This window comes from Bos grunniens, chromosome 10, assembly GCF_055505025.1.
Source record: "Bos grunniens cultivar Pamir isolate PY7600 chromosome 10, Bosgru_T2T1.0, whole genome shotgun sequence".
NCBI classification, from domain to species: Eukaryota; Metazoa; Chordata; class Mammalia; order Artiodactyla; family Bovidae; genus Bos; species Bos grunniens.
In genome coordinates this window covers 83,485,379-83,512,119 of record NC_141174.1, presented here as the reverse complement: position 1 = coordinate 83,512,119, position 26,741 = coordinate 83,485,379, and the positions used below count along the sequence as shown (strand labels likewise).

General features: G+C 35.9%; 1 protein-coding gene across 39 annotated transcripts in view; it reads right to left on the bottom strand.

The window, feature by feature from the left end:
• Window positions 1-26,741, bottom strand: part of MYO9A (myosin IXA) — a 257,518-nt gene that overhangs the window by 60,659 nt on the left and 170,118 nt on the right. For 20 of the 39 annotated variants that reach the window (XM_086322710.1, XM_086322713.1, XM_086322730.1 and 17 more), the window contains 9 exons: window positions 24,335-24,457; window positions 19,833-19,913; window positions 16,988-17,098; window positions 16,007-16,129; window positions 13,931-14,080; window positions 12,810-13,129; window positions 10,606-12,213; window positions 6,707-6,806; window positions 5,976-6,191 (listed from right to left, as the gene is read on the bottom strand). In XM_086322710.1, the coding sequence (XP_086178836.1) occupies window positions 5,976-6,191; window positions 6,707-6,806; window positions 10,606-12,213; window positions 12,810-13,129; window positions 13,931-14,080; window positions 16,007-16,129; window positions 16,988-17,098; window positions 19,833-19,913; window positions 24,335-24,457 (2,832 nt within the window). The remainder of the gene's footprint in view (window positions 1-5,975; window positions 6,192-6,706; window positions 6,807-10,605; window positions 12,214-12,809; window positions 13,130-13,930; window positions 14,081-16,006; window positions 16,130-16,987; window positions 17,099-19,832; window positions 19,914-24,334; window positions 24,458-26,741) is intronic. The other 19 variants (XM_086322737.1, XM_086322739.1, XM_086322744.1 and 16 more) reach the window with 2 other exon arrangements.

Below are 26,741 nucleotides of genomic sequence, written 5' to 3'. Positions count from 1 at the left end.
GAATATTACTCATTTAAAAATGACTAATTAGAGTATTATTGATTAAATTTTAAAATATTAAAGGCATTTTTTAAAGTTACACATAAAAGTAAACAATCAACAGAACAAGACCACAATGTTTGCTAAACATCAAAAGAAATTTAAAAAAATAAAAGAGAAAAAAAATGAACACAGCAAATTTAACATAACATGATCGTAACAAAATTAATTGCAAGTTGAGAATTAATCTCTCACTTTCATCAATAAACATGAATAGATTTAACTCACCTAGTAAGGGAAAGATTTTTTACTTTGGCTCACAAAGCAGGGGCCAACTATACTGTATAAAAAACACACCTCTAAACAAAAGGATCCAGACAGGCTAAAGTTAAAAGGACAAACAACAGTATTCTAGGCAAATGGAAATAATAAGAAAACGGAAGCTGTGATACTACTACTGTAGAATTCAAGTAAAAAAACATGGAAGCTGACAAAGGACACTTTTTAATACTAAAAGGTACAATTCACAATGAGTAACAGGAATGATATTAACATTCATCTGATATAAGACAGATAAAAAATAATAAGGATATAGAAGACAAATAACATTATCAGTAAAGTAGAGATTATGGATGTATACTGAAATTTTACACTCTGAATAGAGAATACAACTTATCAAACACACATTCAACAAGTAACAAGTGCTGGCAAGGACATGGATAGAAGAGAACCCTCGTTCACTATTAGTGGGAATGTAAATTGGTATGGCCACCATGGAAAACAGTATGGAAGTTCCACAGAAAATTAAAAATGGAATTATGATATGATCCAGAAATTCCATTCTGGGTATTTATCCTAAGGAAAAAAACCACTAATATAAGATATATGCACTCCAATGTCCATTGCAGCATTATTTATGATAACCAAGTTATAGAAGTAGCAAAGTGCTCACCAATAGAAGACTGGATAAAAAAGATGTGGTATATATATAAACACACACATATATGTGTGGAATATTTCTAAGCCATAAAAATGAATTCTTGTCATTTGAGCCAACATGTATGGATCTAGAGGGAATTCTACTAAGTGAAGTAAGTCAAAGACATAGACAAAAAGTGCATGTTCTCACATGTGGATTCTAAAAAACTAAAACAAAATGAAAAAGGACTCATACATACAAAGAACAAATGGGTGGTTGCCAGAAGGGAGTAGGGGGAAGGAGGGGTGGGCAGAAGAGGTGTAGATTTTGAGATTAAGAGGTACAAACCTCCAGTTCAATAATAAACAAGTCATGGGTATCTGTATAGAGCATAAGGAATATGGTCAGCAATATTATAATAACCTTGTATGGGGATTGATGACTCTAAACTTATTATGGTGATCATTTCAAAATGTAGGCAAGTGCTAAATCATTACATAGTATATCTGAAAGTTAACATAATATTGCAATCATATATATTTCAATTTAAAAAATGTACATGGAACATTCATAAAAACTGATCATATTCTAAGTAACAAAGAAAATATCAATAAATTTGATCAAACAGAAGCATTATAAATAGTCTTTCATCAGAATACAATAAAACTAGAAACTAACAAAGATTTAAAAACAAAAAGGCTCTTCATCTGAAAACTAAAAAAAATTTTATTAAACAAGTTTCAGGTAAAAAAGGAAATATAAACTAAAATTACAGATTTTCTTAAAAACAATAAATCCTTTACACATTAAAATAAATGAGATACATCTGAAGTGTGATCAGAGGAGAATTCACAGCCTTAAAAACCTGTATCAATAAAAATAAATGAATTAAATTATTCACTCAAAGATGAGAAAAATAAGAAAGTAAACCAAAAGAAAATATAATAAATAATAAACATAAGGTAAAAACAGAAATCAGTGGAGAATGAAAAAAAAAAAGGGAACATAATAAATAAAACCAGATCCTGTTACCCTGGAAAAAATTAACAAAATAGACAAATAACTAGGTAAAAAAAAAAAAAAACCTATGAAATAAGAACTGACAAAAGGAAAATAACCACTGAAACAGGACTTTTTTAAATCATGAGACTACTTTATATACCTCTATGCAAGTAAATCTGAACGATGAAATGGAAAAAACTAGTTGCCAAAATTGGCCTTATTAGACAGAAAGCTTTAAAGGCTAATTCTCCTAGAAGAAATAGAGGAACTTATGCTACAAAAAAGTACCAATCCCAGATAGTTTCATAGGAAAATTCTACCAAATCAAACAGCAGAAAATGGCAATGCTATGACTTGTCCTCTGACTTTTTGGGGGGAATAAAATACATATATAAATACTGAGTGTAGGGAGTTCCCTGGTGACCTAGTGGTTAGGATCTCACTCCATGTTCAGGGGTTCAAGTTCTGTTCAGGGAACTAAGACTGTAAGCTGAGACGTACAGCCAAAGGGGGGCAAAAAAAAAAATTAATGAAAATCTGAATAACAAAACTGAAAACCAGAGAGCCCTAACAAGACTTGAAGAAATTAAACAAAATAAAATAGAAAACAGTATGCTAAAAAATAAGTAAATACTAAGTGTATGCAATGCTGCTGTCCTGGGGCCACCAATCTAAACTTTTCATGCCATAAACTGTTCAATTCACCAGTTTTCCAACTTGCCATTTCCTTCTCCAGGGGATCTTCCCAACAGGGATCGAACCCAAGTCTCCTGCATTGCAGACAGATACTTTACCATCTGAGCCACCTGGGAAGCCCCCAACTTGCAACACTCACCTCAAAATCACTAGCCTAGGTCCTAAAATATTATAAATATCCTTTCCTGACTTCCCCTTTCTGAAAAATTTCTAAGACCTAGTCGAGGTGGCTTTCCCCTTACTGTAAAATAAGCTAACAGACTTAGCCGTGCTTGACCAATGGGTTTTTTTTCTGGCAGTTTTCTGCAGAGTAAAAGAAGGAAAATTCAACACAGATAAGAAGTGAAGAGTATCTCAGAGAAATACAAACAGAAATAGGAAGTAAGAAGTACAGTAATTCTTCTGTATTGAAGAATGAAAATGGAAACTCAGTTTTATCATACAGGAGATAAAGTCAGACCCATGGAGCTGACTGCTGTAAGTGTGGGGAATGGCAGAAGAAACTATATAGAGAAAACTCTGTTACCTATATCAATCCTACAAATAAGGGGTAGAAATGATTTTATTAACTCACCATCCACAAGATTCAGAGACTAAATAAAAAGCTATATGAAAGCTATCTTTAAAATGCTGTTTAGCAGAACATGTTGTTGTTCTTGGGTAAAAACCAACATGGTGTGTATAAAAACTAAGTGAAAACAGTTATTCAAATGGCAGAGTTACAAGTAGGAAAAAAAAAACCAAGGTCTTAAAGATAGAAACTACCACTCTCACTTCCACGCCTTCATTGCAGGTAACAACTAATTACCCATTTGTCAACTCCAGAGGTAATGCTTATCAAATCCCCTTGAAGGAATTCATATCTAACTGTTTCTATCTCATTAGGATCAGGTATTTCACAATGGAAAGGTCAATTGATGGCTTCCTTGAGGAATGACACACTTCTTAGCAAATATCAGAGTTACTAAGTCACTTTGTCCAGGAAAAAAAAAAAAAACTATCCAGCTTTTAAAAAAATCATACCATTTACAACCCTGAAGATATTCAGAATTTGATAATTCAGTAGATTTCAGTTAGAAATAATTAGTCTTCATTTTCACAATATCAGATAACATTAGAACATGGCGTATTTTCAGATAAACAGAAACATACTTTAAAACTGTCCCTACCCTTCCCACCCCCAACCCCAATAAGTATCTGTCAGCATAGTCTAGAGAAAGCAAAGCTTCTTCATGCAAGTGTCCACCAGAAACAAACACCACAACCTATTCCTAAAATAGCTAGTGATGAAACATAAGGACAGGGAGAAAGCTGGAGAGGTGACTACCACACTGTGCAGGAGGGCGCTCTACAACTACTGGCATGCGGTGACCGTCAAGCAGGTGAACAGACTCACAGGCAAAGACCGCCAGACAGAACCCTCAGAGGGGCTGAATGCTCCAAGCAGAAAGCCCAGCTTCTTGGTTCCTCTCAATAAGAGTTCTCAGAAAGAATTCTACCACCAAAAGGATTGAGGTTTGTATCAGAGGAAACTCTCAGGAACAAAATAGCAATTACAAATGCCAAATTCTTCGACTAATAAAAACTGGAGAATAATTTAAGTATGTTCCCTATTTATACTAGAAATATATAGCAGTGTTTTTTCATTAAAATTAGTTTGCTCCATTACATAATTTCATCTTCAACCAACTAAGCATATGATAGAATATGTTTCAATAATTATAACTCAAAAAAGGGCCATCTCCAAAGTGGAGTTATTTAACTCTACACTGAAGAGAAGTCTTTGGTTCTAACTAGATATATTAATGAACATACAGACTGAGCAACTTTTACCATTTGGTTCAGGGTAATGATTCATTAGTCTAATTAGATAACTGGCTGTGCATTTTTCTATTTTTGTTGGTTATTTTATTTTTTCTTCCTTAGAATATCCATATTATCATTTAAAAACTGGGTCTATCTCCAACAAAAGATAAAGACAATGAGAATATTCTGGAACGTAACGATAATTTTAATTAACTAGGTCTTTGGCACAAATAGCCTGAAAGTTAAAAAAAAAAGTGAAAGTGTCAGTCGCTCAGTTGTGTCTGACTCTGCGACCCCATGAGCCCGCCAGGCTCCTCTGTCCATAGAACTCTCCAGGCAAGAATACTGGAGCGGGTAGACATTCTTTTCTTCAGGGGATCTTCCCACCCCAGGGAACAAACCTGTGTCTCCCACATTGCAGGCAGATTCTTTACCATCTGAGTCACCAGAGAAGCCCCCAAACAGCTTAAAATCATTCTTTGAATATTGATAAAATATTTAATGAGTCAAAAGAAGACCATCCTAAAATGTTCCTCCCGTAATGAACAGATACTACAGAAGAACATTAGAGACTAAACTTAATTAAGAATATGCATGTAAATAAAATGCTATCACTCTACTTCCTCAGTGATAACATTTAGTACACAGCAGGCATACAGGGTACTCCTATTGTATTTTCCAGGCCAATTCTAAAATCAAACACTTTATATCCATAAATACACTCAAACTTATCAAGCTATATGTACCTAATTTGGGTTGAGATATGATAATAAAGCTATTTTATCTTTGCAGCTTTATTTAAACATAATGTTAATGTTATACTTTGTGATTAATATAAATTCACATTATCTACAGCCTTTTTTAGTTGGCTGGGTTGGTCCAGGAAGATATTTTTGGCATTTCTCATTAAATTAAAAAAAAAATTCATGTTTATTTTTTATTACTAAAAAATGCAGAGGGGAAGCAGGTTTAAATGCAAAAAAAAAAAAAAAAAGAGAGAAAGAGAGAATACTATTTCAGTTAAAAGCTACTGGATTGTTTAACATAGACTCTATTCACTAGAACACAGAGAGATCAGGAAGCTAGGGCTAGCAGGTCAAATAAAGCCCATTGCCTGTTTTTGTAAATAGTTTTATTGGAACACAGCCATGCACCTTTGTTCACTTGCCTACGGCGATTTCCATTCTACAATAGTAGAGTTAACTAGTTCCAACAGAGACTGTATGACCCATAGAATCTGAAATATTTAATATCTGGCCCTTTACAAAAAAAGTTTGAGGCTCTTGTTCTAGAAACTTTTAAGATAAAACAGAAAACTTCTACGTTAGTGCTAAGTTAAATAATTCTAATATTTTTTGCCTAATTTATGATTTAACTGACATATACTGCTAGAGTGCCCTTAATCCAAGTCCTGTTAAATTAAGGTTTAGCTTTAGTTGCTGTGTTCACTGAGGTTTCCCACGTACAAACCATTATATGGAGAAGAAGCTGTGAAGGTTAGCTTTAGATTAGCAAAGACTATTTCCATCAGATTTGCTTGTTGCCTATTTTTCTTATATTGCTATAAAATTACCATTTCGGAGTCACTGTGAGAGGCCTGACCCAGGCTGGGTGCAGGCCCTAGCTCAGAGTGAGAAGCTTGGTCAAGGGAGAGAAGGGGCTCAATAATGTCATCGTAATCATCTTCCTCTGTATCCCCCTCCCCATCGGCAAAAGTACCTCTAGTCAAGAAATCGGAGCGCGTCCGCGCCATTCGAGCTTTCTTTTTATGGGCCGGTCTGGCAACCTGCTTGACCAAATGATAAAACAAATAACACAACAATGTTTTGTTTTGGCTTTTTGGGAGACGATGCCAATGAAAGACATCAAAGAGCTCACGAATCTCTTGAAACATCCCCTCCCGCCCCATGCCTTTTCCACTACAAGTGACAGCCATAAAAAAGCAATCCATATTCATTACTCTGGACAAAGAATAAGAATGGAAGCTAAATCCACACTGTTCTTCTCCACAGCCAAGGAAGTCACTTTTCACTGCCACTGTAAGTCACCAAAGTCACCTGCATAAAGTGCCTTCTTTTCTTTTAGAATTCCTTTTTTGTAAATATAATCTGGATTTGTAGGCATCCTTCCCTACCTGAAGTATTCCTCTCTGAGTATAACAGACTTAACTCATGGCTTCTTTTTCTATAAACACATGGGAGTAAATGAGTAGATGGAAGTGTTCTAACTACAAGAACAGTAATTTCCAAAACAGTATGCACCTATTTTGCATAAAAGATAAATAAAACAAAATTCAACACTTACCTCTCCTTGGCCCGGCCCAGTTAACTTTACAGGTTTCCAAGTTGGTTCATCTTGTTTCTGGAGTTGAGGATTTCCACTGTTCAAGGCTTCCGTGGTGACACTTTGGATGAAACAACAGGATTACATTTTGATTCCTAGCAGATACTTCATGGCAGCAGTCTTAAAAGGACAGCATAACATATAGTCTAACAAGCCAGGTCAAAGAAATGGATTTGATGATGAGAAAGGGAAAATACTAAGTCCACAAATCTTAAGAATTAGTCTTAGAAGGGGTCTTTACACGCTCATCATTATAGAACACCTGATAAGTAGCTACCGAGTGATGAGGATCTCATCACTTTGCTTTATAGGGAGATGGCTCTATTGACAAACAAGTTTTCTTTCTGAAATCTCTCTGCAACTTTTATCAGCTGGCTTAGTTTTAAAACTTGAGGCTGTACAGAATAAAATCAACACTGACAGAGTAGGAAATTGTTACCAAACTAAAAGAAGTATGCTCCAAACCATAGAGACTCTATAGAGTTAGTTTGTGAGAATTTAATTTTTGCTTGAATAACCACATGACATGACTACTTTATCATTAAATTCTATGCAGAAATGAATGTTTGTGTCTGATGAAAATCTAAAGAGAACCTATACTTTTCCTATACTTTTATGAACCCAATTATCTGTATTAACTCAGGACCATCAATCTTAAAATTTATCAGTAACATATTGTTCATCTCTTCTTAGCAAGACTGTAAACTCACTGAAAATCATATTTTACCTTCTAGCATACTGCTGAATTTAAAGTAAACATTAACTTATAATATCATTTGGCAGACTAATTGCCCTTGCATTCAGAATTTTCCATGAAGGCCTAGGTTATCCTGTCCAATAATCCCTAAATACACCTTTCTTACAGCTAAAATCTTAGAGACCTCCCTTTCTGACCACTATAAAATCAAGGCCAGCAATCCTAGGTTGTCCTAAAAGATTCCCTTTTGATTATTCAAATCTCTCTTGCCACAGCTGAGTCATTTATCTTTGATTTGTTCTCCAAAAGAGAGACTATTAACAGGACCTTTGATAGCACCTAGCTACTCTGATTAACTTTTAAACTCACAACATTTTCTCTTAAGTTTCTCCATGATTTCTTTTTTGTTCTCCCTTACTAACCAGATGAAGACTACAACGCACTTACCACCCTATGGCATAGAAAGAACACTAATCTAATGTTACTTCCTAATCAGGACACCCAATGCTGATTTCTAATCAGGAAACTCAAATTCTGGGCTCAGCTATTTCTAACTATGTGACCTTATCCAGGTCATTTCATGTCTACGGGCACCAGTGACCTCATCTATAACATGTGGTAACTGAATAGATAACTTAGAAACACTAACATTTACAATTCTATAAAATGTTAATGTTTCTTATATTACTTACAGAATAAGAGAAGATGTGAAGTACGGATTTTCCTTAAGCTTTCATGCAAACAATCTAATACATTATCATTTTGAAGATAAATAGTTGTTAACAAGATAAAGTAAACTAGGTTAAGTAGCTGTTAAGACTGTATCTTGGCAAAATGATAAAAGGAGTAATTCACAAGTATGATTAATGTTTTTGAAATCTGCCTCTTGAGAAACCTATATGCAGGTCAGGAAGCAACAGTTAGAACTGGGCATGGAACAACAGACTGGTTCCAAATTGGGAAAGGAGTACGTCAAGGCTGTATATTGTCCCCCTGCTTATTTAACTTATATGCAGAGTACATCATGAGAAACGCTGGGCTGGAAGAAGCACAAGCTGGAATCAGGACTGCCGGGAGAAACATCAATAACCTCAGATATGCAGATGATACCACCCTTATGGCAGAAAGTGAAGAAAACTAAAGAGCCTCTTGATGAAAGTGAAAGAGGAGAGTGAAAAAGTTGGCTTAAAGCTCAATATTCAGAAAACTAAGATCGTGGCATCTGGTCCCATCACTTCATGGCAAATAGATGGAGAAATAGTGGAAACAGTGACAGACTTTATTTTTTGGGGCTCCAAAATCACTGCAGATGGTGACTGCAGCCATGAAATTAAAAGACACTTGCTCCTTGGAAGAAAAGTTACGACCAATCTAGACAGTGTATTAAAAAGCAGAAACATTACTTTGCCAACAAAGATCCATCTAGTCAAGGGTATGGTTTTTTCAGTAGTCATGTATGTATGTGAGAGTTGGACTATAAAGAAAGCTGAGTGCCAAAGAATTGATGCTTTTGACTCTTGAGAGTCCCTTGGACTGCAAGGAGATCCAACCAGTCCATCCTAAAGGTTATCAGTCCTCAATATTCACTGGAAGGACTAATGCTAAAGCTGAAACTCTAATACTTTGGCCGCCTGATGCAAAGAACTGACTCATTTGGAAAGACTCTGATGCTGGGAAAGATTGAAGGCAGGAGGAGAAGAGGACAACAGAGGACGAGATGGTTGGATGGCATCACCGACTCAATGGACATGAGTTTGAGTAAACTCGGGAAGTTGGTGATGGACAGGGAGGCCTGGTGTGCTACAGTCAATGGGGTCACAAAGAGTCAGACACGACTAAGTGACTGAACTGAACTGAAGTCTTCTATAAAACAGATTCATGGGTCTAACAACTATACACACACACACAAACATCCCTCACATAACTAAATCAGAAAGCAGAAAATAGTATGTTCTTAACATTTTTTGATGAGCTTATATGCTACGGACAATCTACAGGTTAATGGGCAGGACTAGGATCTCAAGCTGTCATGTAGTCCAACTGCATTTTATAATATGATATAAAAATTCTTAGTGGAAAAATAAAATATCAATGATCTCCTGCCCATTTTCTGTAAAATCTGTATGCAGTTTTTTAAAGACTGAAATATTTTTTAAAAAGCTCAGGATTTGATGAGAAAGTTATTTTCACAGTTAATATGAAATTTAACTTTTTTAGCCCTAAGATATAGCTCTCCTTTCATTTAAACAGTGATATTCTTCCACAAGAACTGAAAGAATCCACCGTGTAACTGGGCTTAATACAAATATTTTAAATTTTATAAAATTTGTTTTATGTACCACTTAAATGCTTTCTCACAGCTACCACTAGTTAAGACAACTTAAAAATAGAAGGAACTTCCAGTTATACAAGCTATCTAAAGTAGTCACAGGGAATTCTCCAGCTATCCAGTGGTCAGGACTTCAAGCTTTCACTGCTGAGGGCCTAGGTTCAATCCCTGGTCGCAGTGCAGCCAAAAATAAAAATAAAATAAAGTAGCCATTCTTATAAACAGAAGGTAGAATGGTGGTTGCCAGGGGCTGGGGGAAAGGGAAAAGGAGAGCTGCTTTCAAGGGTAACTGAATTTGTTTTGCAAGATAAAGTTCTAGATTTGTTGCTCAACAACGTGCATATGGTTAACACTACTGAACTGTACACTTTAAATTGGTTAAGATGGTAAATATTATAGCTTTTATCCACTCCCCTCAAAAAAGTATAAAGATCTTAATGAAGACCATAAATAGGCCAACAGCTATCACAAATCCCATTAATTTTAAAGCCTGATACAAACAAGCTTGGACTGCTACACCTAATAACTGTGGGGCAACCCGCATTTGCCGAATGTCTACAGCATTTCCAGCCACTCTATGGCTTTCCACAAACGCTTTCTCCCTTAATGGGGGGGCACTAAAAATCCTGCTGCCTGTGCTTAGTCAGAGACTCCCAGGGTATAATTATATCCAATTTTCAGGTGGCTGGTATAGTCAACAATCAGGAAATTTTTTACACAGAAAATGGCTAATTTGAGTAGCACCCATACAAATAACTGAGGTAGACCAAGGCACCTTAATGAAAATTTCCAAAAAGTTTCTCATTTATACATAAAAATAAACACTTCACTTACAGGGAACTACTCATATTTTCCTTTGGCGTGAAAAAAATGGCCTTAGTAGCTCCATCTCTGAAAGGGTCATCAGATTTGTGGCTACAAGGATGAGCAGGCCTAAGGTGTTCTCTCTTTGAGATGCGACTATGAGAGTGTTTACAGGCAACATTCAGTTGGGTGGACATTCCGTCTGTCTTGGATAATTCCTTGACAGTATGAGATTGGCCTGGGCCTCCTTTTCTTTCAAAGAACAGAGTGACAGGTCGATCCTTCAAGGGTAAGTGAGCAGAGGGACTGTCTTTTGGGGCAAGAACAGAATCTTTTATAGTTACTGACGGAGTCCCAACCATACTGGGTTCTTCATCCTTATTTGGGGTTTTCAGGATGAGTAGAGAGGATGGTCTCTCTATTCTCTGCTTTGACTGATGGAAAGATGGTATCAGAAAACTCTCCCCAGTTCTTGGTTTTTCAATTGTCTTGAAGGCTTTACGTTCCTTTTCTAAAATATCTTTTTGTCGGCGAATCTGTTTCATCATCTCTTTTTCATTCTGCTGCTGCAATTGCTTTTGCCTTTCTTCCTTCTCAGTGTTCAACTTTTCTAACTTCTTCAGCACAGTATTTGAAGAATCTATATTCAAAGAAGCAACAACCTGATTTTCTCCTGGGAGGTGGTACTTTCCAGCTTCCCTGCTGATATCCAAAGTAAGAGATGGAAGCGTTTCTTCACTTTCCAGTCGTTTGCTTCTCTTGACACTTGTGTCTAGTTGGGAGCTCATTTTCAATGAGTCTTGATGGGGAATATAAAAAAATGTAGGCAAACTATTTGAAACAAAGGGGTCTCTCAGCTGTGGTTTACAGGTAATAGATTCAGAACTACAAACCAGTTTTTCCTTCATAGCCCCATTCTTTAAATGCACTGAGTCAGAGGGTGCCCCCCTTTGAGTCAATGTATAGTTAGTCTCACTTGTGGCACTGAGAGAATAGTCCTGTGGATGAAAATCTGGACTGTGAGATACCTCAGGTGGTACAAATGGCAAGTCTCTTTCATCTAGAATTACGGGCTCGGGTTTGCTCTTTTGGCTCTCCTCACAGCTCAGGAGTTCCAAGCTTCCTTGCGAGCTTTCACTATCAGGGGTGCCCTGTAAAGACTGAAGGCCCTCAGGCATCAGTTCCGTAGACCATCTACGTTCTTCTGAAGGAGACACACCACCAAGAGAACGGACTTTCAGCAATTCTAAGCTAAATATAGCTTGCTCTAGTTCTCTCATTCTCCGACTTTCTCTTTTGGCCCGACTCACTTTTTTCTGGTGGAGATCTTCCAAGGACTTGGGTCTCTCTCTTACAATCACATTTTCCTGCAAGTCCACACCACTTTGACTTCTGGCTCTCTCCTGTCGCTTGTTTGGGGACTCATTCAAGCAGTCCATTGAACTTTCATGACTAATTCGATTACTCTCCATCACAGATTTACATTCCTCTATGGCTTTTACTCTGCTGTCAAATGAACAATCCTCCCATTTTGAAGGGTCTGAACCGTGAATTTCCAGAGTCCCATATGGCTTGATACTTGCCAATCCAAGTTCTAGTTTTGCTTCTTTTACTTTTTGTTCTTTCAGAGATTTAAATCTATATCAAAACAGAAAAAAAAAAAAAAAATGGTTAGAGATATCTCTTGGTTACCAATGGAGAGAATAAGTTTATTCAGAATTTTTTAAAAAGTGAAAAAAAGTCTCAAAAAAATTTTTTTATAATTTTAAATATTTCTTTAACATGGATGCATATTTCAGAATTCTGTTTCTATGAGTGAGATGATGTTTTATTAAGTATATTATTCCAAATTGGGCACTCTAATCAAAGCATAAGTTAACTCAGAAGCAAAGCTCTCATTTTAATAACATCTTATTTTAAGATAAACTTTAAAAATGAAATTAAAGTTTCTGAAGTAAAAACAGTTGGAATGTTGCCAATTTTTAAGGATTCAACCCAATGTAAAGTTAATTCTTAGCAGTTATAACCACAGACCATGTAGGTTTTCAATCCAATTTAATTAAATATTATAAACCACACAATGTGGTTTAAAACTGCTGGGGGGATCACAGTCTAGAAGAGAAGACAAACTGTACACAACCAGTTCTAATTCAAGTTTAGGCAACTGTTAGAGCAGACATATAAGCAAAGTACTTGAGAAAAGAGGAGTTAATTATTATAGCAATGAAGATTACCTTTGTCTTGCTCTGAATCCTCTACACAGTGACTGCAAAAGGATAATTTTGTTCCTTTGTTCTTGATACCTCTTACTTTCCCTGTAGCCTTTCCATCGTGCCTGTATACAGACAGCGGCCAAGTGCCTCCGCCGACAGTGCTCCCTCCATCTCCGCTGGATGAAAACGGTGGCAGTCCGCAGCTCCAAATACCGCTGCCTCTGTACGTGAGCACGCCAGGAGGCTTGCAGAAGAGTGGCCGCACTTGCCATAAGTAAAGCATCTTTCTGCACAGCTGCATCTCTGACTTGCTTCTGATGTACATAATTCCTCCAGAATTGCTGTGGGGAAGACAAAATAATAAAACTGGTATCATATAACAAATTTTCACAGAAAAAAGAAAAAAGAAATCTCTTATGTCATAACTAGAGATTAAGTAGCTAAACAGCTAAATTGTGGGTGGTTAAAGTAAAAAAAATATTTTCCAGATATGCTTAGTGAAAATAACAATTTTAGACAATATAACCTTGATGAAGTTAATTATACAACTTAAAATAATTTAAGTTTTTGATGATTTCATGCCCTACAAATTAATTTTAATAAATTACATTATATTCTCACCTACAATTTGCCAGTACTAATGGGTCAATGTGCATACATTTCAAAGATTAAGATATTAAAGACTTTTTTGCACAAATAAAAAAGGTTCTATGGAAAACAGCTGTCAATGAGGGAGAAATCAATGAGGGAAAAAATAAAAAGATAAATGTAAAATACGACTTTGAATAATTATAACAATAATATGTACCATTCTCAAATATCACTAAGAAAACTAAAAATAACTGTCAACAGAAATTAAGGCACATAACTCCTTTGCTCCTAATTATACCTCACAAGACATTATGACTATAAATTCAATTTAATTTCAACTGTACATTAATATATTTACTAGTAGTCTATTATTGTATTGCCAGGTCAATCTGTTGGTTGCTATGAACATTTAAAAAATGAGTATGACACATTTGCATCTCTGAAGAAATTTACATTCTTACTTAAATGCTTCACAATAAAACATTTCTAGTTCCTAAAACACATGCTAAATAAACTGGCCAATCTCATGCAAAGAATCCTTTACTTCCCACCTGGATGACAATAGACGCCTGTCTCAGATGGAGGAAATGCTGCCTACATAGCAAGACCCTGAACCATCGCTGCAGCAGTACGATTCTGCGGAGCACCTCTTGGTGAAGCAGATCCTGTAGGTGTTGTCGTTCCTGCTCCTTTAGGAACACCTACCAAAAGGGAAAGAGATGAAGAATACAGCTTAAGAAGAAACGAGAAATTTATTTAATGCATCGTCATTCCTGTGATGATTCCCATGGTAAGATTTTTTAGAGAAGAACGGGTACAGCAGCAGGCATGTACAAGTAGTCCTGATATTTCTATGATTTAGCCAAAGCAATCATTCTCAAATTGGAAAGGAGGTATTAGAATTTAGAAGGGAAACTGGAAAGGTGAGCATAGGTATAAAAATCCCAGTGCCAGAGATTGTGATATATTATTCCCTGGGGAAATTCACTGCTGTCAGGAGCCAATGATTATAATAGTGATAAATAACAATGATCTTTTAAAATCCAGTATGCATCAAAGGCTTCTTTGCTGCCCAAAGATATTCATCAGTTTGTTTATTCACTCTTTCATTCAATTAAAAATCTTTAGGAATTTAGGGGGATAGAAAGATAAATTAGACACAGTCCCTCTGGAAACAGGATTTACACCTCAACTTTAAGAGCAGATAGATATTAAAAACTGTATATGTTTAAGATGTACAATGTGATGTTTTGATGCATATATAAACACTGTGAAATGATTATCACAATCAAACTAAGAAACACGTCCACCATCTCCCATTTTTGTCAAAAATTTAAAAAAGATTTTTAAAAAGCACAGATAGGTATCAGAAACCCATAGAGTCAAACAGTAAGCTATCAAGGGCAAGAGACAGAGGACCCTACCTGAGCAAAACAAGGAGCTGGAAATAAGAATAAATGTACATACAGAGGACCACGGAACAATTAAAGAGTATGAAGTCACAACATGGAGGTTCTTGAAAAAGAGAAAGATGTTTAATCAGGAGGTTACTGGGTGATTATTACTGAGCAGGAAACTGACATAAAGAAAGAAGTATATGATGATGATGATTTTGATACTAAGGGCAGAGTGAGTTACACGGAATAACAGACTGATATCGATGATGGGTCTGTTTACTATAAAAGAAATGTGTGAGAGCAAGAAACAGAACTAAAATGGAAACAGTAGGAATGTAGGGAAAGGCAGAGATGTAAGAATCATTTGTAAGGAAAAACAATGGAACAACTTTTTTGTAAAAAGGTTAAAGTGAAGGGTAAGCCATATATGATTATGGTTTCTAGCCTAGAAACTACAAGAAAGGTGACAGAGAAAAAGAGCAGTTGGTTAGTTCAAGACAGTAAGGGAATCTGGCTAACGTCACTTTGGGCAAACTGAGTTGAAAATTATAGTAGAATACCTAGAAAGAGATGCTTTTTTAAGCAGTTAAAATTATAGGCAGCACTAAAACATTGGTCATAAGCTCTTTGATTAATACTGACCATCTCATTAACTAAAAATCTTGGTCTAATCAATTTCCTTATAATATCTTGTACATTATCTTTCTTATCAACATTCTCCTAGGCCAAGACTGCCATTATTTTTTTTTAAAGAAAGAATATAAAGTATCACTTTAATAATATTTTGTATTGGATAATTATTATTTTTTTAAATTTATTTACTTTTAATTGGAGGATAATTGCTATACAATATTGCATTGGTTTCAGCCATATATCAACATGAATCAACCATAGGTACACATATGTCCCCTCCTTCTTAAACCTCCCTCCCACCTTCCACCCTATCCCACCCCTCTAGGTTATCACAGAGCACCAGATGTGAGCTCCCTGTGTCATATGGCAAATTTCTATCAGCTATCTAATTTTAGATTAATTGGTAATTTTAATCTGTATTAATATTCTAATCTTACATTAATATGATAACGTATGTGTCTCAGTGCTGCTCTCTCAATTCGTCCCACCCTCTCCTTCCCCCACCATGTCCACAAGTCTGTGCTCCCTGTTTGTGTCTCCACTGCTGCCTACAAAAACATACTCAATTTGGACAAGGGCTGTATATATTATATTTACCATGGATTTTCCAACTTGATAATTATCTGGATTAAGATTTATTTTCCTGAAGAAATCCTGAATGTTAAATTTGGATGGAATAATATTTCGGGGAAGAAGCACATGGAAATGGCTCACAAAATCCTGAAAAACAAAAAGAAAATATTGTAAAATCACAAGAGAATTACATGTAAACAAGATCCCAAACAAGTTAATTGTCCTTTTATTGATTTCTGTCTCATTATTTTAAACAGGGTGAAACCAAGAAATTACTTGTTAATTTAAAATATTACAAGAAGTTAATTAATTAGCAAAATGGGGAGTAGAGATTTCTACAATTTTGTTATCAAAGTGGAAGGAAAGAAGGACAGAAACTAATTCTCCCTTTGAAAAAGCTATACTAAAGACCAAAGAAAAAGTTACTTAATAAGGTTCTGAAATTTTTAGCAGAAAAATAAGGAAAGGTGGCAGCTATTTCAGGTTATAACTGAAAATAAAGCATTCCCTCAACAGTAAAGATGTGCTCAGCTTCTGAAAAGCTTCAAAATAATTTCTATACCCACATCAGCAGCAGCCCATGAGAACAGCTGAAAGCCTTGTTGGCAGCATACTACGAAAGAAAATTCTGCTGAGAAAGCTTTAGGGAAAATCAAAAGGGATCTTTTCTTTTGAACTAGATTGCTCTCTGATTAGAGTATTTCAGTTACTGGAGTAATCACTGTGAAGAACTGCCATGTTATGAGTAAACTTATATAAGCAAACATTCAGATCAAATGAGAATAGCCAAGAAGTGGAATCTACTACAACACAAGCTTAATGATAGTGCTGTCAGTCAATGGAAATGAGTATTCTCTATCCCTCTTCAATTCTGTATATGAAAGATAGAATGGGGAGGAGAATTAAGAGAAATAAACAAATGAGTTCCAAATGAAAAATAAGCAAGACACAGGACTAATTTACTTGATGTACATATATATTTAAATATCATTATAAAAGCATAACCTGGAAAGAATATTTGCAGCTGTATCCTGATTGGCGAATTCGAACTGTCTCCAGCATCCCAGTGTACCGAAGCTGTCTAAGCACCAAGGCATCATTGAACCTTAACGGTAACTAAAACACAGCAAACAGAAAAGCGGTTAACCCAGAAGAACAGATCTCCAAATTTATGTTTGTTTTCTAAGTATAGTTAAATTCTGAATATCTAGGAACTGACCGGAGGTTGTCTGGTTAAGATACAGCAGAGGCAATGAGACAATCTTACCTCCACAACTGGTAGCTTCAGAAAAGTTCTGACTGCCTGACTAAAGGGAAAAAAAAGAAACACCAAGCTTCCAGGCTTCACAACTTGCAGAAGAAAAGTGCCCTCAAAACTCAAAAGGAAATGTTGCTGCCCACAGGCCACAGAGTTTAGTCACTATAAAATTTGTAACAAGATTAACATACATAGTTAAAAGTATATTTTTGTTAAGATTTTACCCACCATCTCACTCAGAAACCACCCACTCTACAAGCTTCCAGTTGCCTTAACTTGAGACCTGACAGATTCATCTTCTATGACTAGTACAAGATGAAGAGCAGTTTATCTCCCTAAATAGTTCTTGCTGATGATCCTTTAAGTTCAGTTCAGTTCAGTCACTCAGTCGTGTCCAACTCTGCAACCCCATGAACTGCAGCACGTCAGGCTTCCCTGTCCATCACCAACTCCCAGAGTCCACCCAAATCCATGTCCATCGAGTCGATGATGCCTTCCAACCATCTCATCCTCTGTCGTCCCCTTCTCCTCCTGCCCTCAATCTTTCCCAGCATCAGGGTCTTTTCAAATGAGTCAACTCCACATCAGGTGGCCAAAGCATTGGAGTTTCAGCTTCAACATCAGTCCTTCCAATGAACACCCAGGACTGATCTCCTTTAGGATGGACTGGTTGGATCTCCTTGCAGTCCAAGGGACTCTCAAGAGTCTTCTCCAACACCACAGTTCAAAAGCATCAATTCTTCGGTGCTCTGCTTTCTTTATAATCCAACTCTCACATCCACACATGACTACTGGAAAAACCATAGCCTTGACTAGACAGACCTTTGTCGGCAAAGTAATGTCTCTGCTTTTTAATATGCTCTAGGTTGGTCATAACTTTCCTTCCAAGAAGTAAGCGTCTTTTAATTTCATGCCTGAAATCACAATCTGCAGTGATTCTGGAGCCCAGAAAAATAAAGTCAGCCACTGTTTCCACTGTTTCCCCATCTATTTCCCATGAAGTGATGGGACCAGATGCCATGATCTTAGTTTTCTGAATGTTGAGCTTTAAGCCAACTTCTTCACTCTCCTCTTTCACTTTCATCAAGAGGCTTTTTTTAGTTCCTCTTCACTTTCTGCCATAAGGGTAGTGTCATCTGCATATTTGAGGTTATTGATATTTCTCCCGGCAATCTTGATTCCAGCTTGTGCTTCTTCCAGCCCAGCCTTTCTCATGATGTACTCTGCATAGAAGTTAAATAAGCAGGGTGACAATATACAGCCATGACATACTCCTTTTCCTATTTGGAACCAGTCTGTTGTTCCATGTCCAGTTCTAACTGTTGCTTCCTGACCTGCATACAGGTTTCTCAAGAGGCAGGTCAGGTGGTCTGGTATGCCCATCTCTTTCAGAATCCTGTAAGACACCCTGGAAAATAAAAAATTCCTATAGTCCCTCATCACTAGTCACTCCTAGGTATCTCTTAGGTGTGTTTTTAGACTTTCAAAAGAAGATGTATTTGAAATTTCTGGTATTTCTCCTTATTTTCTAAATACCATCTTCAATTTTCCACTAAGGAAATCCCAAATATTTTCCTGCAGAAAGATAGGGTATACCAACTGTCAAGAGAAAAGTCAAGTGGGCAGCTTACGTTAAATAATAATAGCAGTTAACATTTATTTAGCACTTATTCTGTGTCCTTAAATACCTTATTAATTGAACTCTTTGTAGAACAAGGTCTCAACAACAGGGACTCAAATTTCTCTTTAACTGTAAATAAAACAGTTTCCCTTTTTGTCACCATAAAAGAACCAATCATTACGGAATAGCTAACATTTACCAAGCACTTAGTAGGGACCAGGAACATTCTAAGTACTACATAGGTTTTTTCTCATGTACTCATGAAATACTTATGAGTTGTCCTACAATTACAGTATATTCTTACAGTATATAATTACACATGAAATTATTTAAGGCACAGAGAAGTCATGCAACTCATTTAAGACCACAAAACTTGTAACTGGCAAAGCTGGAGACTGCTTCTTAAGAATTAAGAAAGCTGAACCTAATTTCCTACTACATTTCAGAAGTTTGGGCTGGAATTATTTTTTCCTATGATGGACATAAAGATGACAATTGTTTACACTTAATAGACATATTTTGCAAAGCTCTAATTAGGGGAACTGTCACATAAAAGAAGGAAATAAAAAATGTCCACAGTAACCTATTTTAAAGAGACAAGAATCTAAACATGAAAAATGCCGGGCAAGTTCTTTAAGAGTGATTGATTAATACCTTATGTATGAACAAGAGATTAATTTAGGGTAACAAAAGTTGCAAAAAATTATTTTGTATAATGGAATTTCAAGAGATTTTTGCTTCTACATGTAGCAGATGCTAAATTTTAGAAAATGCTAAATTGAGCTCATATAAATAGTTCATAGGCAGGTAAGTGAGGAAATTAGAAGGATATCCATAGAAAATTCAGAACACTGTTTTCCTTATAAAGATTATAAACAGCTCTTCATTTCCACATATCCTCCTTAGAAAGAATTTAAAGTTTGGTGTGAAGTAAGCTGAGCTAGAAGCTCTCATTTAAGAGACATTCTTACCTTTTCAGCATTAGAGCGAATGCATTTTACAAAATACGGTTCTGCTTGACCAAGTGTTTCCATCAGCTTGCTTAATGACACCTGCAATACAAAGCAATATAGTTAGCACTGTCTCTCATTCCAAACTGGAAACAAATGATTTATGATGTTGGTAAAATATGCAAAACCAAGTGATAAACACAGAACTAGGTTTGTTTCTGAAAAGCAAATTGTGTACAATGCCATACTGATTAAACTGAGGCCAGTTAAGGACAAGGATGGCAGTTTAACCTTACAGCTGAGAGACTAGCAATGGTAAATACTGCAAATAATTTTAGAGTCATCTAAATATATAATGGGAGCTTCGCAGGTGGCTATATGGTAAAGAATCCACCTGCCAAGCAGGCAATGTTTCAATCTCCGGTTTGGGAAGATCCCCTGGAAAAGGAAATGGCAATCTACTCCAGTATTCTTGCCTGGGAAATCCTATGGATAGAGGAGCCTCACAGGTTATAGTCCTTGGGGTCCCAAAGAGTTGGACATGACTTAGCAACTACACAAGTCTACAATAAATTTTTTACTTTTCTTCAGAATTCATGAAACAATTTTATTCAAATGCATGCAGTATTAGAAAGCAACTTTGGGAAAACCATTCAGTAGGGCAGCAGTCCCCAACCTTTCTGATACAAAGGACCAGGTTCACGGAAGACAGTTTTTCCATGAACTGGAGCCGGGTGGGAGGGGGATAGTTTCAGGATGATTCAAGTGCATTACACTGATTGTGCACTTTATTTCTATTATCATGACATCAGCTCCACTTCAGATTATCAAGCATTAGATCTCAGAGGTTGGGGACTCCTGCAGTAGAATATCCAGGAAGGTAGTAGTCTCCTGTTTCAATTTTAACCTTTAAGTATGTAACGATGTTCCCTCTTCCATTCCTGATGCTGATTATTTGTGCTTTGCCTGTTTTTTCCAGGTTAGTCTAACTGGAGGTATATAAATTTTCTGATATTTTCAAAGAACCAGCTTTTTTATTTCATTGGGTTTTCTCTTATTATTTTTCTGTTTTTCATTTCATTGATGATTCTACTTTATAATTTCACTCCTGTTTGCTTTGGGTTTAATGTTCTTGTTTTTCCAGTTTTCTAGGGTAGAACCATACATTACTGATGTGAGGCTTTTACTTTTTCTAATAAGAGAATTTATTGTTATAAATTAACCTTGGAATACTACCTTAGCTGCCCTGCACAAATTTTGATGCTTTATTCTCATTTATTTTTAAAATACTTAAAAATTTTTCCTTCCCCTTTGACTATCTAGAGTAAAAAGTTACAACAGTATAAACTTACAGTTAGCCCCTCCTTTCTTTTGTGCTACTTTGTCGTATGTCTTATTTGTACCTTACAACATACTATTATTTTTGTCTTCTACAACCAATTATCTTTTTTTAAAGGTTCAAAGAAGAAAAAACTTTTTATAGTTACATTCTGTCATTCTGGCAATCTTAATGTTTTGTATAGATCCAAATTCTGTGGTTTTCTCATCATTTTTAACCCAAATTTAACATTCTTATATTGTAGATTTCCTGGAACTGAAATCTCTCAACTTTTGTTTGTCTAAAAAAGTCTCTAACCTTCATTACTCACTTGTGCAGAGAATTTTAGAGTGACAATTTTTTTTTTTTTCTTTCAGGCTTTTAAAAATACTACTCTTGAATTCTGGTTTTCATAGTTTATGATGAGAAACATATTGTTATTCTTATTTTCATTTCATAGAACATAAATATCATCTTTTTCCCTTTGGTTGTATTTAAAATTTTCTTTTTTTAACTGGCTTTAGCAATTTGATGTGATGTGTCTTGATATGCTTGGCAGGGGGGTGTTTTGCTTGGGACTTGTTGAGATTCTTTGATATTTGAGCTTATATTATTCATAAAAATCAGAAAATATTTTTGTCGCTATTTCTTCAAAATTTTTTCTGTATCCCCCTCTTTTGCCTTTCCTTCTTAGATGTCAATTACATCTATGTTCAATGACTTGATATTTTCCCACAAGCTACTAATGCTTTTTTTCATTTTTTTCCCCATCATTGTTTATTACATCTCTCTGCATTTTAAAGTAAATGTAAACTCTAAATCACTAATTACAGGGCTTAGTTCCAATCCCAGCACGAATCCCAACTAGTTTATCTCATTTCCAAATATTACAATTTTAATCTCTGAAATGATTAATCATTTGAGTCTTTTTCCTGTCTTCTATTTTTTCTCATTTTTCTCGTTTTTCTTACATCTCTGGACATACTTATATGGTTTATAATAACTATTTGAGATCCTCATCTACTATTTCCATCATCTCTGTTATTTTTACAATCTGTTTCTAATGATTAATTTTTCTGTCTTGTTATGGGTGGTTCTTTCCCTGATTCTTCACATTCCTAATAATTTCAGATTGGACACTGGAGTGATTTTATATTCTTTGATTTTGCTGTATTTCTTTAAAGAGCAACAGACAGTTGCCCCTGGGGTTGAGTTACACTGGATCATTTTGATTCTTTCAAGACTTCCTTTTATTAAGCTTTGTGAAGGTAGGTTCAGAGCAAAACCTTTTGCATCTGTTTGGGCTCCCTCTCCCTGGGCTACAGCAAACTATCTTTGTGCAGTAACCTGGGACTTGCCTCATTTATTTCCCTTTTCTCAGGGATCATAATCCTGTAATGCTTATTGTCTGATAACTAAAAACACTCTATGTTTACCTTTTGCCTAGTTTTCTAGATGCTCATAATAGAAGGGCAATTCCTATATCAGTTAATCCTTCATGAGTTCTACATTTTCACTTTGATGAAAATAAACATTCATTCACAAGAAGGGTGTGAAGTCACAGACATCTGGCTGCCATCTATCTCCATCACTTCTAATTTCCTCATCTGTACAATAAGAATGATGGTATTCATCTCACAGAATTGCAGGAAAAATAGATAATGCATATGTATAAATATTTAATAAGGAATATGGAAAATGTAGTACATTTATCATTATGTTTCTGGATGGTAAATGACTTTCATTTGTTTTTGTTCACTGTATTTTCTAAATAATAAGAAGTTTAGAAAAATTAATTCATTACTCTTATAATATTTAACAACATATTAGAAACATTACAGATGACTCTTTGTAAATGTTAAATACAATACATGAATATAATTTGAAAATATCCATAATTCCCAAGTGTGGGGGATTTTAAGGCACATTATAGGGCTATAATTAAGCTTTCATTGTAGTAGCTGTAACGAGTATTCTTCAGATTAAAGACTGAGTTTGATAAAGAGGCTCCTGTAAAAGAACGAAGATGATGAAACAAAGGACACAGTAGCTTAATGGTTCTACTCTTCCTTATCATGCAAAGGGGACTAATGCTTCCTTAGATAAACAGGGCCAAGCAACACCTCTCTCTTTTTAAATAATTAAATACCATTAACCCATAGGATTGTGATTTAAGGTTTGTGTAAAATTCATGGCAGAGCTTCCAACATATATTCAATTGTCTTTCCTTTAACTTTATTAGGACCTAGTAAGTTATTTGGCTCTTAAATCTTGTTTTTGTGTGTGTGTGTTTTTTTTTTTTTTTTGAAGAAAAAACATTTGACCAAGTAGCTTTTATAGAATCAAAATTTTCTCTCGGCCTATGGTGAAAATTGTCTAAAATAAAATGACATTTATAGCTTATAGGTTTAAGGACTATACTTATATAAATCAAACAAGATCATATCCAGTGACATGTTAGTAGATAATTTACATTTAGATATCCTGGATTAAAAAGGAGCACTGAAAAAGTGCTAAAAAATAGAAATATAGCTATCAGTAGATAAAGAAATTTTTAGTTAACAATGCTTTAGTTAGTACTGCTTCTGTGAGTGATAAAGCACAAGGTAGAATAAAATTATCTAAAATACCATTACCCTTCAGATTTTCAGCTCATTTTCATAAATATCTAGCAAATGAACAGAATATTAGAGATAATCTGATAAGAACAAGAAAAATGAAGAGTATTTTGAAATTAATTCTGGAAGTGATTTGGTTAATTTATTATGATATTTATTCCTAAATGCACAGTCATAATAAGATGATCTAGATTCCTATATATACAAAACTAAAATAAAAAGTCAAGAAAAATCTTACAATTCCATTTAGTTAAATAATGATGGCAGTAGCATTAGGTTTAAATACACAGAGAAAAAAACATACATCATTGTGTTAACAGTGCCACATCTGGGCAGTCAACTTTCTGGTGCTTTTCTCTTCAAGTTGAATATAACGAATTCCTCTTTGGGATACGTACTACCCAGAGATGAACAAAAGCACCTGATTTTTCTCCCATCTTTGGTACTTCCAACCAAAAGTACCATTCTACTATAACTTTTTAGTCACATGAATCTTGCAGATCACTTTGACCTTATGATTTCAATCTGAACAAAACAGATTGCTCTTTGTTAAAAATAAAAGGGAAGAAAAGTAAATAGGAAACAACCTGAAACTGAGCACTGATGCTGGGAGGTTTCTTCTTCTTGTGCAAATGAAGAAGAGACTTGGTAATGCGATCCTGTATGGTCAAACTTGTCAGATGCTTTAAAGACTTTACTTCTAGCAAATGCTGAAAAACAGGAGGAAAAATCAAATTCTTCACATAAATTGATCTAAAAATAGGGAAAACAAAGTTGTAAGCCAGTATTTATTATTCCTATGTATGACTGTGGTGAATATGGGAAATTAATATTCATTATCCACTCTACCCATCTTCTGCTTTCTTGCAGAAGTTGATCAGCTAAAAAGAAACTGCATTTCTCAGACTCTCACATCTCAGGTTCTGGATGTGATTAAGTTCCACAGTTCCCACACGTTAAACTCGGAAGGTCTAACCAAGGCAGATTCAAGGGATTAGATCTGATAAGACAGAGTGCCTGAAGAATTATGGACAGAGGTTCGTGACATTATACAGGAGGCAGGGATCAATACCATCCCCAAGGAAAAGAAATGCAAAAAGACAAAATGGCTGTCTGAGGAGGACTTACAAATAGCTGCGAGGAGAAGAAGAGAAGCAAAAGGCAAGGGAGAAAAGGAAAGATACACCCATTTGAATGCAGAGTTCCAAAGGATAGCAAGGAGAGATAAGAAAGCCTTCCGCAGTGATCTATGCAAAGAAATAGAGGAAAATAATAAAATGGGAAAGTCTAGAGATTTCTTCAAGAAAATTAGAGCTACCAGTGGAACATTTCATGCAAAGATGGGCTTGATAAAGGACAGAAATGGTATGGACCTAACAGAAGCAGAAGATATTAAGAAGAGGGGGCAAGAATACACAGAAGAACTATACAAAAAAGATCTTCATGACCCAGATAATCACGATGGTGTGATCGCCAACCTAGAGCCAGATATCCTGGAATGTGAAGTCAAATGGGCCTTAGGAAGCATCACTATCAACAAAGGTAGTGGAGGTGATGGAATTTCAGTTGATCTATTTCAAATCCTAAAAGATGATGCTGTGAAAGTGCTGTACTCAATATGCCAGCAAATTTGGAAAACTCAGCAGTGGCCACAGGACTGGAAAAGGTCAGTTTTCATTGCAATCCCAAAGAAAGGCAATGCCAAAGAATGCTCAAACTACCGCAGTTTTGCATTCATCTTACATGCTAGTAAAGTAATGCTCAAAATTCTCCAAACCAGGCTTCATCAGGACCTGAACTGTGAACTTTCAGATGATCAAGCTGGATTTAGAAAAGGCAGAGGAACCAGAGATCAAATTGCCAACGTCCGTTGGAGCATCAAAAAAGCAAGAGAGTTCCAGAAAAACATCTATTTCTGCTTTACTGACTATGCCAAAGCCTTTGACTGTGTGGACCACAACAAACTATGGAAAATTCTGAAAGAGATGGGAATACCAGACCACTTGACCTGCCTCTTGAGAAATCTGTACGCAGGTCAGGAAGCAACAGTTAGACTGGACATGGAACAACAGACTGGTTCCAAATAGGAAAAGGAGTACGTCAAGGCTGTATATCGTCACCCTGCTTATTTAACTATATGCAGAGTACATCATGAGAAACGTTGGGATGGAAGAAGCACAAGCTGGAATCAAGATGGCCGGGAAAAATATCAATAACCTCAGATATGCAGATGACACCACCCTTATGGCAGAAAGTGAAGAAAACTAAAGAGCCTCTTGATGAAAGTGAAAGAGGAGAGTGAAAAAGTTAGCTTAGAACTCAACATTCAGAAAACTAAGACCATGGCATCTAGTCCCATCACTTCATGGCAAATAGATGGGGAAACAGTGGAAACAGTGTCAGACGTTATTTTTTTGGGCTCCAAAGTCACTGCAGATGGTGACTGCAGCCATGACATTAAAAGACACTTGCTCCTTGGAAGAAAAGTTATAACCAACCTGGACAGCATGTTAAAAAGCAGAGACATTACTTTGCCAATGAACGTCCATCTAGTCAGATCTATGGTTTTTCCAGAAGTCATGTATGTATGTGAGAGTTGGACTATAAAGAAAGCTGAGCCCCGAAGAATTGATGCCTTTGAACTGTGATGTTGGAGAAGACTCTTGAGAGTCCCTTGGATGGCAAGGAGATCGAACCGGTCTATCCTAAAGAAAATCAGTCCTCAATATTCTTTGGAGGGACTGATGTTGAAGCTAAAACTCCAATACTTTGGTCACCTGATACAAAGATCTGACTCACTGGAAAAGACCCTGATGCTGGGAAAGATTGAAGGCAGAAGGAGAAGGGGACGACAGAGGATGGGATGGCTGGACGGCATTACCAACTCAATGGACATGAGTTTGAGTAAACTCTGGGAGTTGGTGATGGACAGAGAGGCCTGGGGTGTTGCAGTCCATGGGGTTGCAAAGAGTCAGACACTGCTGAGCTACTGAA